This window comes from Glycine soja, chromosome 9, assembly GCF_004193775.1.
Source record: "Glycine soja cultivar W05 chromosome 9, ASM419377v2, whole genome shotgun sequence".
NCBI classification, from domain to species: Eukaryota; Viridiplantae; Streptophyta; class Magnoliopsida; order Fabales; family Fabaceae; genus Glycine; species Glycine soja.
The window spans coordinates 26,840,449-26,855,086 of NC_041010.1; the positions used below are offsets into that span (position 1 = coordinate 26,840,449).

At 36.7% G+C, this 14,638-nt stretch overlaps 1 protein-coding gene across 3 annotated transcripts; it reads left to right on the forward strand.

Annotated features, from left to right (window-relative positions):
• Positions 1-1,343: 1,343 nt before the first annotated feature.
• Positions 1,344-14,315, forward strand: LOC114367971 (nicotinate-nucleotide pyrophosphorylase [carboxylating], chloroplastic-like). Of its 3 annotated transcripts, XM_028325268.1 has the most exons (11): positions 1,350-1,680; positions 1,812-1,853; positions 2,669-2,811; positions 3,040-3,173; positions 3,260-3,323; positions 3,412-3,494; positions 5,025-5,108; positions 5,207-5,359; positions 11,971-12,147; positions 12,833-12,900; positions 13,969-14,315. In XM_028325268.1, the coding sequence occupies exons 1-11, from the start codon at positions 1,592-1,594 to the stop codon at positions 14,063-14,065; spliced, it is 1,134 nt and encodes a 377-aa protein (XP_028181069.1). In that variant the 5' UTR covers positions 1,350-1,591; the 3' UTR covers positions 14,066-14,315. The 3 variants fall into 3 exon arrangements, with proteins under 3 accessions (XP_028181071.1, XP_028181070.1, XP_028181069.1); XM_028325270.1 differs by lacking the exon at positions 12,833-12,900 and having other exon boundaries at positions 1,344-1,680; XM_028325269.1 differs by lacking the exon at positions 1,812-1,853 and having other exon boundaries at positions 1,348-1,680; positions 13,969-14,292.
• The last annotated feature ends 323 nt before the right edge of the window (positions 14,316-14,638 follow it).

Here is a 14,638-nt window from a genome sequence, read left to right on the forward strand (position 1 = left end):
ACATGTACTTATTAAGTAATAACAACTAATAAACTAGCTCCTAAAAACAAGATGTTACACATCGACTACACAAACCTAAACAAAGTTTGCTCCAACGACTTATACCTACTTCTGAGTATAGACCGCCTAGTTGATGGAGCATCCATATTTTCCACCCTTAGCTTTTTAGATGCATATTCTGGATATAACCAAATCCCTATGTTCAAGCAGGATGAGGATAAAACTACATTCATGACTTATATGACTAACTACTGTTAATCCGTTATGTCATTTGGTCTTAGGAATGTCAGAGCAACACATTAGAGACTGATGAATAAGATATTTGTCAAGCAACTCGAAAGGAACCTAGAAGCCTATGTTGATGACATAGTGGTCAAAAGTACAAGCACCACCTCTTACGCAAAAGACTTAGCAAATATCTTTATAGAGATAAGAAAATACAACATAAGGCTAAACATTGATAAATGAATATTCAGTGTACAAGGAGGAAAGTTACTTGGATTCATGCTTATCCTTCAAGGAATGGGAATCAACCCGGAGAAGTGTGTGGCTATCATTGAGATGAGAAGCCTAAACACTCTTAAGGAAGTACAAAGACTAACAGGCTGATTAGCAGCATTATCCAGATTCTTGTCGAGAGCTGCTGACACAACCAAGTCTTTCTTCAAACTATTGAAGAAACATGAACAAAGTGGAACGAGAAATGTGAAGCTAACTTTCAAAAGCTCAAAGAGTTCCTTGTTTCACCTCCTCTACTAACCATACCTCAACCAAGAAAAGATATGATTTTGTATTTGAAAATATCAATGCCATAAGTTTAGAGAATGCCATAAATAAATAAATTCTTTTGTAAAAATATAACTGTATAATAATGTAGAAGTTTATAAATATTTTTTTTTTGCATATAATTAAATTATTAGTAAATGAAATGTTGAAATTATATTTTACTGATTAAATAATTTTTACATGTCATATAGTAATAAGATAAGGAAAAAATGAAAAAAGAAATTACAAAATTGAAAAAAAAGGGAGAAAAAACTTCTCAAATGTGGATAACTTGATATGATAAGTGTGTATGATTGAGAATAAAAAAGTAAAATTTGATATTATTATTATTATTAAATTATACCAACAAGTTCCTTGTAATATTAGATTTAATTTCTTAAATCAAGATCTCAGTTTGAGTTTTTTATAAATAAAAAAAACATAATTAAAAGAAAAAAATTAACTAAAAATAAATCAATAAGATTTTTCAATAAATATTAATCACGAACTGTTCATACTAAGTACCAACAATGAGTAAGATGATAGTAACAAAAGAAGTAATGAAAACCATACATTAGACATGCCGAGCCACCCACCCACGAGTCACACCTGGAATGAACTATTTTGATTTCAGAATCAGAATAAAGGTCACTTCCAACTTTCATGCCATCTGCATTGCCTATCCTCCTCTCTCGTTGAGGTCCCAAAAACAAACTTATAAAATCTTCAAATTAATGCTGCAAGAAACACCACTCAATTATTTCCCCAACTTTGAAACCACGAATTTTGAAACTGAAGAGAAAATAGTCTCAAATTGCGTTTGAATATGGCTATAAGCTGCGGCAAACAAGGATTCTTGCTATGGCCCGCTTTTCACACTAGAGAATCCACCACAGCGTTTCCACCTCCACTAAGGTCTTTGTTCTTCTTTCTCTTATCCCCGCAATAAAATGCGGCGTTTCGTTTCATTGCTTTTGTTAAGTGTTCGTAGCAAACACAAACCAAAAACCTTCTCACGTTTCTGTAATTTGGTTCATTTCTTACAGCCTCTCACTTAAATTCCCACCGCAATCACATTCAAAAGTCAGGTAACATACTTTTTTTTTATTCTGAGAAAGAACTTGTGATTGTTATTATAATTCTAGAATAGGGTATAGTGAAAAGTAAGGTTAAACAAGTGTTATTGTCAAATTAAAATCAAGCATTTTTCTTGCTAGTGTTACTTGGTGATATATATGGTGATGTTTATTAAACATGTATGACAGTACTTCTATTTTTGTTTGTAAATGGCAACGTGTATGCGTAGTTAATATGAATTTCTTGGTGCTGTTTGTGTATGAATCCTGGCATTTTGAATTAAATAATTAGTTAAACATGTAATTTTATTTTTGATCCGTAGGAATCAAAAATAGTTACCGTGGACTTTACAACAACATACGCACCTTCTTTAACCAACTGAGCTAGATTGCCTTTTGGTAGTTACATATGTAACTGATTAAGGCCCTGTTTGAAAGAGCTTATTTACTGCTTATTTGGACTTATCTTATACATAAGCACTTGTGTAAGTGTTTGGTATAACTTATAAAAATAGTTTTTGATATGTCCCTAAGTTGTTTACTTTTTTTCTACTTATTTTAATAAGCTCTTTAGGATAGCTTATGAAAACAACTTACAGCTTATGTAAAAGTCGTTTAATCCTATTCCCCTTTTCGATGATAAAAACAACTTACAATACATAAGTGATTATATACTTTAATTAAGTTGTTTATCCAAACAGGCCCTAAATGCTTGGAAACTTACTAAAGAGTGTTTTTGCTGGTCATAGTGGTAATATTTTCATGTGTCACTTGATGGACTTCATGTATTTTCAGATTGATTTGTTTTAAATTGTGTACAAGTGCAGGAGGGTTGTTAAAATGTCTGCAACTGAAGTCACAAGCTCTAGGATATCATACGAGTCCTTTGCAATAAAGCCTCCTGAGCACCCAACTTATGATTTGAAGGGCATTATCAAGCTAGCACTTGAAGAAGATGCTGGGGATCGAGGTTTATTTCTGAACGTTTTCTTAAGTTTCTTGCACTAGCTGCCATGTTTCTTCCTGAGTTTTAAATTTATAATTCACACTCATGAGTTGTTAATGTTATCTTCACTGTTTATTATAATCAAGTGTAAATTCTTTTATGCCATCGGGCTTTCGCAAATAGCTAATGCTGATACATACTGTTATTTGGTAGTTATCATGACATTGGGTATCGATGTTGTTTTGATTGTAGGTGATGTAACATGCTTGGCCACCATTCCATTTGACATGGAAGTGGAAGCTTATTTTTTGGCAAAGGAGGATGGCATCATTGCTGGAATAGCTCTTGCAGAGATGATATTTCATGAGGTTGATCCTTCTCTGAAGGTATGAAAGCAATATGCAGATGGTCTATCATTATATTTGTGGTTGGTGCTTGGCTGAATTATTGTAGGATTACTTTCAACTATCAGGTGGAGTGGAGTAAAAATGATGGAGATTTTGTCCATAAAGGGCTACAGTTTGGAAGAGTTCGTGGTAAGGTCATTATTAGGAAAACATAATTACAAAAGCAAGTGGCTTCATTTGTAATTAATTTCATGAATGACTTCTATTGATCGTGCAGGACGGGCTCATAACATTGTTGTAGCTGAAAGAGTTGTGCTAAACTTTATGCAGAGGATGAGTGGCATTGCAACTTTAACTAAGGTAATCTGTTGTTTACTAAAATATTTTCTTTTTGTTGAATTTTTTGTAATATGCTTAACTACCTAACAGTTTGTGATTATTGAACTTAGTTAGCTAACATTATATGCTGTTTTAAAGATCTCTGTAAGGCTATTGAAAATATTTGATGTCAATTATTGACAAAGTTGGGATTATTGGATCACAATTGCAAAATGGCTGAATTGGTTAGATTTAAGATGATTTACTTGGGTTTTTAGCTATTTTGTCTAGAGCATAGTTGTTAATATCATGCTATAGTGTTCAATGGCTTGTCATAGGTTCTTGCACAGTTGCACTATGCTAAATGTATAGCATGGCACTATGCTACATGTATAGCAGCTGACTTTAAACATAATAGTCCAGAACTATCTTGGGACGAGACAAGGTTTTCACTTGTTGGAGATGAGTTCTTTTCAGTCTGGGATAATAAACACAAATGAATAATTACTTAAAAATTCTATTAGCTGTTTTTGGTGCGTAGTTATAGTTTTGAATGGTATTACAAATATCAGTTTGTCTGTTTGTTTTTCTTTTTTTAAGATGTTATTTTAAATTATATGCATTATAGTTAGTGTTATGAACTGCCTATTGTGGCAATGGCAAGTGCTATATTTGAGAGAACTATGGTCTAGGATAGTTTCCATACTGTGTAGGCTTCTCATATATCTTAACCCAATTTTTTTGAAAAACTTTGCAATTTGCAACAACAATAAAGTATTGTGCCACTAGGTAGATTTGGCGTGCACTCCAACTTTGTTTTGTATATATTCTTCCCCAATCTTAGTTTTCCTGGTATGTCATCACGACAACATGCTCATCAATGCTAAGCTTGGTTTGTGATCTTGTTGGCTTTGCTGCCTGATATTCACTACCATATAGCATTGCTGGTCTTGTCATTTGGTAGACTTTTCTTTTGAGTTTGATAGACACTTTGCAACCATAGCTTACAGTTGAAGCAAATCTATAAAGTGATATGGTCTCGATTACTTTCTGATAGGAACTAGTTTTAATAATAACAGAAATGAAGTGTTCTTTACACTATAAGAGAATGCTGGATTCTGGAGTTCCAGCCTTAGGAATAGAGAGACTCCTAGAGTGAGAATTCCTGCCTTAGGAATGGCGGCCAATCTCACTCAATACCTCCCTTTGCACAAATTTTCTACCCACTCTTCACTCCCATACTTCCGTTTTATCTTCTCATTCCAGTCCTTTCTTCCTACACTTGCCATGTTACAGCCCTTTGCATCCAAATTCCCCATCTACCCATTACTCATTGTGCTCATCAAGGCTGATAATTTCACAAATTGTTGATGATAATATGGCTTCTTACAATGATGTTTGTAAATGTAATGAAACATATCAATGTCACAAATATGAAAATAAGTTGACGTATGTAATCAGATTGAATGTAAAAGATGGTAATGTGTTACATCTCACTTGACCCAATAATTAGTGAAACCTTTATTATCTTATAATTCTTGACTGTGTTATAGATTTCGTGCTTTCCCACAGGCAATGGCAAATGCAGCATACCCTGCATATATGTTGGAGACTAGAAAAACTGCTCCAGGTCTTCGTTTAGTGGATAAGTGGGCGGTATGGACTTTTGATCACTTCCTTCCAATAATTAATAACCATTTATACTTTTACACATAAAGTTTACTCAATAAACTAGTGTACATGTGCTTTGATAGGTATTAATTGGTGGAGGTCAGAACCATAGGATGGGTTTGTTTGATATGGTGATGATAAAAGATAATCATATATCAGCAGCTGGAGGTGTTGCTGATGCTCTTAAAGCTGTTGACCTGTATCTGGAGCAAAATAATCTTCAAATGGAGGTTGAGGTGGTGCTCTCTTTCATTGTTCTACACATTTCTTTTCTTTTTTTTCCATTTTGAGGTCTTTTTGGTCTTTTCTCAACTTTGAAGTTCATGAAAATTGTGACGCCTGCCAGGTTCCAACTGTGACTTATTAGCAGTTGCTGCTGTTTGCCACACAATAAACTAATAACTATTTTGTGTAACAAATGATTTGTTGATGCAGCAACAAGATGATAGGAACAGATTTTACTGATAAGTAATAATTCCTTACAATAGGGAAAATCCTCTTCACTGAAAAACAAAAAAAAGAAGATAGAAAGAAATACATGTGGTTTGTTGAGGGTCTCCTTCCTGCCGCAGGGCCCTAATTCCTTATTGAATTGAATAATTGACTGGTTGCCCTTCTCCTCCTTGCCTCCCTCTTATCATTTCCTTTACCAGATTTCACACCTCCATACCCTCCTTCCTTTCCTACCTGCCACATGTGCAGTGGTGACAACTGAAATTCACGTCCCTACTGCCCTAGTAACTTTATCTGGTGTAATGATACTGATATGTTTTTAGTTATCAATGGAAACAACAAAATATCAGAATGAGTGTGTTGAAAAGAGAAAGGCACGAATGAAATGAGAGTAATGCTCCCCTAAGTCAGAGAAAGGTTCTCTGAGCTCCACTTTTTATTCCAAATCCATCATACCCCACCGCCAAACCCACAATCCCAATTATAACAGAAATATTCCTCACCTTCTCTCTCCTCTAACTAACTCCCACTAACCCACAATGCTCACTACAACTCTCAGGCCTTACTATGTTTGGGCCTTCTAGAGTATACCTTAAAGAGCCTATCCCATTTAGAAGCTAATTTCCTATCAATACCACCCTCTAAAACAACTGCCTTGTCCTCAAGGCAGAAATTGGGAAATCTGTCTTTGATTGGTGCTGTGTTCTCCCATGTTGCTTCTACCACAGGTTGAGACTTCCAGAGGATAAGCCACTCTTCGACAGAATTTCTCAGGTGCTTGCCTTCGCCAATGGCTAAAATATCCTCAGGTCTAGGGGTTTTAGGATTATCCACTGCCAATCTGGGAGGCAAAATGGTAACAGAAGAACCACTCTTCGCAGAGCATTTGAGCTGAGAAACATGAAAGACTAGATGAATTCTAGCCGCATCTGGTAACTGCAACTTGTACGCCACCTCCCTGACATGGGAAAGCACTTGACGACCTCTTTGATGAATACTCGCCAACTTCATAAGTGACATGACGATGATGAGCATCCGCATACTTCTTCATCGTTTGCTGAGCACGGTGCAGATGGAACTTCAACTGACGTAAGGCTTTGTCGCGATCAATCAACACTGATGCGATTGAATCAACTTGGGTTTCCCCAATCAGATAACGAAGCACAGAAAGTGGATTCCGACTATAGACAATCTCAAAGGGGGAACTTGCCCATTGCAGAATGGGATGAAGTATTGTATCAAAATTCTGCCCAAGAAAGCCACAGATGCCATTTGGTAGGTTTCTCAAAAGCAAAGCAGTGGAGGAAAGTTTCTAAGCAACGATTTACCACATCCGTTTGACTGTCGGTTTGGGAATGGTAAGTAGTACTCATCCTTAGCACAGTTCCTTGAAGGTGAAACAGTTCACTCCAAAATTTGCTAAGGAACAAAGGATCGTGGTCGCTGATAATAGACTTGGGAAAACCGTGTAACTTGACGACCTCTTTGATGAATACCTCTGCTACTGAACACGCTGTGTAGGGGTGCTTGAGGGATAAAAAATGTGCATACTTGGACAAGCGGTCGATCACCACCAGAATTACGTCATATCCCTGAGAATGTGGCAAGCTGGTGATAAAATCCAAAGAGATATCATCCCATACGATTTCTGGGATAGGAATATGTTGCAACAGCCCTGTTGGAGACAAGGCCTGGTACTTTTTACGTTGACAAACGTCACATTGGTGGATGTACTCCATTATAGTAGCTTTCATTCCCTTCCAAAAGAAGCTGGAAGACAACTACTTGTATGTCTTCATGAATCCCGAATGGCCACTTGTAACCGTGTCGTGAAATTCGGCCATCAAAGTAGGGATTAAAGAGGAGGTCTTAGGCAACATCAAACGATCTTTGTTAAAAAGTAAACCGTCGCGCAGAGTATAGTGTTGCAGAGAATCAGAATCAGATTGCAATTGGGAGCTCAACTTGACCAAGCCAGGGTCATTTTGCACTTTGTTCCTGACAGCAGGGAAATCCACCCAATAAGGACTAATGGAGATGGTGTTGAACTCAGTGGAAGGAAACTGACAGGATAAGGTATAATCAGCCTTATTCTCTGGACCAGAATTAAAACAACCTCAAATTGGAACCCCATGAGTTTTGCCAACCAGCATTGCTGATCTGTGGTGGTGAGACGTTGTTGAAGGAGATGCTTCAAACTCCTATGATCTGTATATACCTTGAAACTTCTACCCAAAAGGTAGTGTCACCAGTGTTGAATGGACAAAGCCAAGGCCATGATCTCCTTCTCATACACAGATTTGGACAAAGTTCCCGCAGATAGGGCCTTGCTGAAATAGGCAATAGGTTGGCAGTCCTGCATCAATACCGCTCCAAATCCCTGGCCAGAAGCTTCACAATCTATGAAAAACTCTTTAGTGAAATCAGGAAGAGTGAGAATAGGAAAGGAGGACAAACACTATTTGAGACATTCAAAAGCCTTCACTTGATTCTGTCCCCAAAAGAAACCCTCCTTTTTTGTAAGCATAGTAAGGGGTTGGGCCAACTTACCATAGTCTTTGATAAATTGATGATAGTAACCAGTTAGGCCGAGGAAACCACGAACCTCCTTGGCATTTACTGGAACCGGCCAGTCCAACTCTGCCTTCACCTTATCGGGATCCATCGCCACTCCCTGGGCAGATATTACATGCCCTAAATAGTCAATGGAAGGCAAGCCGAAAGAGAACTTACACTCACAAGTTGAGTTCATCGGAAGCAGATTAATAGAGTTGTCATGGGCTCGTTGAGGTGGCAGCCCCTTTCTAGCAGTGAAGACAGAGGCATGCTGATCCAGCACATGCTGCAAGTCCTGAGGCATATCGTTCGGGATGATCTGATGTTCCAAGCAAAAGCAGGTAGTGTTCTCAGAGGCTAGGCACTGCAAAAGGCCCTATAAGGCAGTAGAGTGAGAGGAATCTTTGATATGATGACCTTGCAAGGCGATTAACTGGTCCTTGTCCTTGAAGCTCACAATCTTTTTGTTCCAATCCATGTGGTTTGTCCTAAAGTTTTCAACCACTCAACCCCTAACACAAGATCAACGCCCCCAAGAACACACAAGCGTTGACACCATGAGAGGAACATTTGTTGCCGTTGTCGAGGATGACATTGAACTCCTTCGTTGCTGTGACCTCCAAGTTCAGGGAACTCACCAGTTCTCATGCAATGAAATTGTGACTAGCCCCACTGTCAACGAGGAGAAGAATAGGATAACTAGCCAACTCTCCTTCCAATTTGATGGTCTTCGAATGTGCAAGGTCACTGGATTGAGAGCGCAATAGTCCAAAACGTGGCACACCATGTCTTGATTTTTTGATTCTGGAGGATTGTTGGTAAGAGTAGGATTGTTGGACTGTTCGTTACCTTCCCAAATGAGAAGGCAGAGATGGCGGTCGAGGCACACATGGGTTGGACTCCACTTGGATCCACACTTGAAACAAAGATAGGTGATGCTAGGTGCACCCAGCATTTTATGTGAATGGGTGAAAATGTCCTTGACTTAAAATTTAAAAGCTTTGTACACCCAGTGCACTGCTCACTTCATTTGTACGAGCTTCTTCCTTTTACTTTTCCTCGCTGCACCGTTTGAGCTTCTTCTTCTTCTCCTCCTAGTGCCGTTTGGTTTGGTTGGAGGTTCGTTTGTCTCGCATTGGGTGATTCGTCGTCGGCATTGAGCACTTGCAGCTTTGTTTTGGTCTTCCACCGTCGAGGTAAGCTTTGTGTCTCTGTTAATGACTGCTGCGTTCTCGTATTTCGATTTTTGCATTCGTACGGATTAAGTTGATCCTTAAGTGTTACATGAGCTGTATAACCTTTTTTAATTAAAAAAAATTAAAAATAGGTATTTAACTTTTGAAAAATGTTTTTAATTAGATATTTGATTTGTGTGTGTTTTAAAAAATAATATGTATGATTGCACGGTGTTATGAAATAGTTTTAAATTTTAATAGTAAATAAATGAATTTTGTAGTTGTTTATGTTTAATTTATTTGAATGAAAATAGTCATGTGTTATTTAATTATGTAGTTGTTATTTTATTTATGTATTTTGTGTTTTAATTCTTTATTCATATATGGTGTTATGAAATAGTTTGAAAGGTTGTTATTTTATTTCAATGAAAAATAGTCATATATAAGTTAATTATGTAGTTATTTTATTTATGCATTTCGTGTTTTAATTATGTAGTCATATATGTTGATATGAAATAGTTATAAATAGTGTTATTTTATTTCAATGAAAAGTAGTAATATATGTTAAAAAGCAAAAACCCTATATCAATCTACATACGCATTATTTCAAATACACATATAAAAAATAATTTATTTTTAAAAATGTACATACAAACATATTAATAATTTTAAAAAATAAAACTTTAAACAATTTTAAAAAAAATCAAAATCTGTAAACCATAGGGATCAAGTTGATCCGTATGGTTTATACGGATCAAGTCACACACTCACCCAACAACATCGTGTACCTGGTGTACCTTCGACGACGAACCAACCACCGCAACAATCACCACTGACCTGTAACACTTTCACCTCGATCCAAGCGGCACCTCTCTCAACAATAAAAAACCAACACGAAAGGGAGAAAGCAAAGAAAAAAGAATGGAGGCGTAAAAGAAAAAAGCACAGAAACTAACTTAAAAAGGAAGAAGAAAGCAGGGACATTTACGAAATTATTTTAAATTGCTGGGTGCACCCAACATTTTAAGTGAATGGGCGAAAATATCCTTCACTCAAGTTGATCCGCATGATCTGTAAGTATAATTTAAACATACGGATCAAGTTGATCCGTATGGTTTGTATGGACGAACTTGATCCATATGAGTCATACGGATCAAGTTCGTCGGTACAAACCATACGGATCAACTTGATGTGTATGCTTCATATAGTTCAACATGATCCGTATGAGTTATACGGATCATGTTGATCCGTATGTTTAAATTATACTTACAGATAAAGTTCATCCATACAAACCATACGGATCAACCACGAATTCGCGTATTTTCGACGTAGGGTAATTTTGGAATTAACAAAAAATGCTGGGTGCACAAGCAATAGAGCTGGTGCACCTAGCATCACCCAACAAAGACCCTTATTTCTACAATCCATAAGTTCTAGGTAAGAAAGATTACCAGTACCGCTCGAGATGATTGCGAACCCAAATTAAATGACCCAGATCTGGCCCCTTTGTCACGGGCCCCAGCAGAATCACTAGCAGAATGGGCTGGACTGAGAGGTCCACTAGCAGAATGGCCCCATATACTGATCCTTCGAGAGTGGAGGAACCTACGCCATGAGAATTTCAAATGCCTCGACGTACTCATCGATAGTGGTTGTTTGGTGGAGGAGCTAAAGTTGAGAAAAAGGATTACCCATTTGGTGGTTGCCGTAACGCTCGAGCAGCACGCATTTGAAAGAGGCCCAATGTAGATGAGGGTCGGAATTGGACAGCACCGTGAACCAATGCCAAGTCATACCCTCCATGCAAATCTGGGCAAGTTGGATCTGCATTTTAGGGGGGGTGCTCTGAACTGAGAAATACGTTTCGGCTTTGGCAAGCCAACCGGTAGATCGTCGCTAGAAAATGGCGGAAGTTCAACACGTTTCGCCGACAATCATGCATTGTCTGAGTTGGGTCCAGTATGATATGGCGGGGTAAGAGTCGCACCAGGAGAATCGGAACAACACAACAAAGTGTCCTACATCTCTGTGCACATAGCAGTCACTAATTGGGAGAGTTCATTGACGCTGGTAAGCAAGGAAGATAACTGGGTGGAATGATCCTTCATGGCTGGATCTTGAGAGTGAAGGATGGTTTCGATCGCTGCAACTTTGGATTCAACATTGTTTAGACGGAGCCACTATTCTCGTTTGCATAGACTCAATGGAAGCAACAGTGATATGTTTTTAGTTATCAATGGAAACAAAATATAAGAATGAGTATTTGAAAAGACAAAGGCACTAATGAAATATGAGCAATGCTGCCCCAAGTCAGAGAAAGGTTCTCTGAGCTCCACTTTCTATTCCAAATCCATCATACCCCACCGCCAAACTCACAATTCCAATTATAACAGAAATATTCCTCACCTTCTCTCTCCTCTAACTAACTCTCACTAACCCACAGTGCTCACTACAACTCTCAGGCCTTAATATGTTTGGGCCTTCTAGAGTATACCTTAAAGGGCCTATCCCATTTAGAAGCTAATTTCCTATTAGATACTCATCTAAAACTTCACCTTGTCCTCAATATGAATGTTTGGGTAAATGTCTTGTAACTGCTGAGTGCTGGCATAACTTCAGTGGGGTCCCATTGGTGTTTCAAGGTTTTTTTGTGTTTTTTCTAGGTTGAGACCAGGACTCTTGAGGAAGTGGAAGAAGTTTTACATTATTCATCTCAAACAAAGACTTCTTTGACTCGAATAATGTTGGACAATATGGTTGTACCTCTACCAAATGGGGATGTGGACATATCTATGCTAAAAGAAGCTGTGCAGTTGATAAATGGGAGATATGAGACTGAGGTATTCATGACTAAATTTGCTTAGTTTAATCTTTACAAAATATTTTGGATTATTTGTTAGAATAAACGATGCAGAATATTTTGGTACTGGTTTTATGTTTTTATTTCTATCATTCTTGTGTCTGTCAATTTGTTGAGAAACTAGCATGTCTACTCAGTTGTTTAATCGTCTAAAGAGGTAGTGGAAATTCGCTCAGCGATACGTGATGTCCAAAATTATGGGTTTACTCTTTAATGGTGGCCCTTATGCCTAGAGGTCATATTTTTATGGGTTCATGGCTCATGCGGTGAAAGATATTCTTTTGGTTGTCATCAGCTTGCTAAGTCATATTCTCTTTTTCCTTTGGACTATTTGGTTTTTCTTGCATTGTCGTGATCTTTATTAACTAGGGTCACTTAATTTCAGAATCTCGGATATTATGTGGAGATCATAAATTGAGAAATGCTAGGAACGTTCTCTCTAACACTCTTTTCAACACACTCAGTGATTGACTGAAATTTGTTAAAGATGAACAATTTTAATAGGTCTCACTTATCATTAAAGATTCTATCTCCTAATTTAAATGAGATCCATCAAAACTGGTGATTATCTACAAATTTCAGCCCATCACAGAGCGTGTTGACAACTAGATTTGGACGAGGATGACTTTAGGTACTAATTTCTAGTGTCATTTTTGTGATGTCAGGCATCAGGCAATGTCACACTAGATACTGTACATAAAATTGGGCAAAGCGGAGTGACCTACATTTCTAGGTAAACTTTAAGTTCGGTTGTTCCACTTCATAGAATATGGTATTATAATCCATTTTCCTTCCTTTTCTACTTAAATAAATATTTAGTCATTGAAGAGCATGAAATATTTTTATCTTGCATTAATATGAAATTAAAAAATTATATCAAATAGACAATAATTAGAGGTAATAACTTGAAAAATAAATCATGATCGGATGATCCAAACCAAATCAATCCAATTTTAGTCAGATTGATTCGGTCTGGATAGTTCATTATATTTTTAAATCTGAATCAAATTAATTAAAATTATTGGTATTCAGTATATTTTGATATATTTAGGATAAGATTATTAAGTATTTGAACAAAACTTCTTGGTGTTTAGTGTATTCTGATATATTTTTTAGTATTTGAATATTTATAGTTTCTTGATATAAAAGGTGAGTTGTTGAGTTATTTTATTGTTTATCTGATGTATGAGTTACATAAATGTAACTCTTTTAAACTTTATTATTTCATTAATTCATTTACATTTTTTTATATTTTTCATTAATCGTATTTTATATATGATATTTACAATTTTTAAAGTTTTTTTTTATGACTTTTTATTATTGGTCCTACAGACCAGTCCGTTAGCCCATGGACCAAATGGGTTAGACACAGACAAGGCATAAATGTGGTCCATTTAGTAAGTAGATTAGCTTAGCTGATCTTTTTAAATGCAGATCAAAACGAACTAGACTGACTCATCCACCTATAACTAAAACCAACATTCTTTTTTTTTTTTTCTTATGTATAGACAAGCGCACATGTTACATTTATTTTAGTATCTTGAGATAGATTTTCTTGTATTAGAAAAGTTTTTTATTTTCTTTAACTGTGAGGTATGTCCCGTTTATTATTGTATCATTTTGGGTTTAATATAATTTATATTTTCCAAAAAAAAAACCAACATTCTTTTTGCATACACTGACTCGTACTCACCTATAATTAAAACCAACATGGTGTATAACTCTTAAACAATTGTAAGATAATTATCAAATGAATTGAGGATGCCGACATAATACCATACTGACTTGGCTTTTTTGGCAGTGGTTCGTTGACTCATTCTGTGAAAGCACTAGACATCTCCCTCAAAATTGATACCGAATTAGCACTCAAAGTTGGAAGGCGCACTGGACGAGCTTGATTGGCCTTCTTAAGATATTACTATTATCTATCAATATTTTGTATCGGTTTTTTTTCCCCTGTTTTGTCACTTATGTGTGACTTTTCCTTTTTCATAGGCAAATAAAACAAATATATATTATGGAGCACAAGAAGTGCCATGATACACGAACAGAGTTACCCCTATGCTGATCAAGACAGGAATCTTGTTATTCGTGAAGTAATATATTGCTACCAAATAAAATAATATATAAGTGGTTACTGAACATGAACTACCTACTTTTTTTTTTATTTGGCGAAATGAACTACATAGTTTAGCATTTGCTTATATACGTAAGTGACGTAAAAGCGTGACAAATAGCAAGCAATATGCAAACAATAGTATATGAAGCACCGAGATCGACACGGATGTCGGATACGGACATGCGGACACCTGTAATGTTTAAAATACAGAACGTAGTATGAGTGTTGCGTCGATGTTGAACACTGACACAGATGCGTGTCGGACATCGGATACGACAAGAGACTGAGGTGTCCGTACTTCATTGACAATAGTTGACACATAATAATAATTTGGGTTTCTTAATAAATTGAT

Bases quoted from the DNA above. Each gene is read 5' to 3' on its own strand.
- LOC114367971 (XM_028325268.1), top strand. From the start codon at position 1,592: ATGGCTATAAGCTGCGGCAAACAAGGATTCTTGCTATGGCCCGCTTTT. The intron at 3,174-3,259 runs GTATGAAAGCAA...TTCAACTATCAG, and splicing joins AGGTTGATCCTTCTCTGAAG to GTGGAGTGGAGTAAAAATGA. The intron at 5,109-5,206 runs GTATGGACTTTT...GTGCTTTGATAG, and splicing joins GTTTAGTGGATAAGTGGGCG to GTATTAATTGGTGGAGGTCA.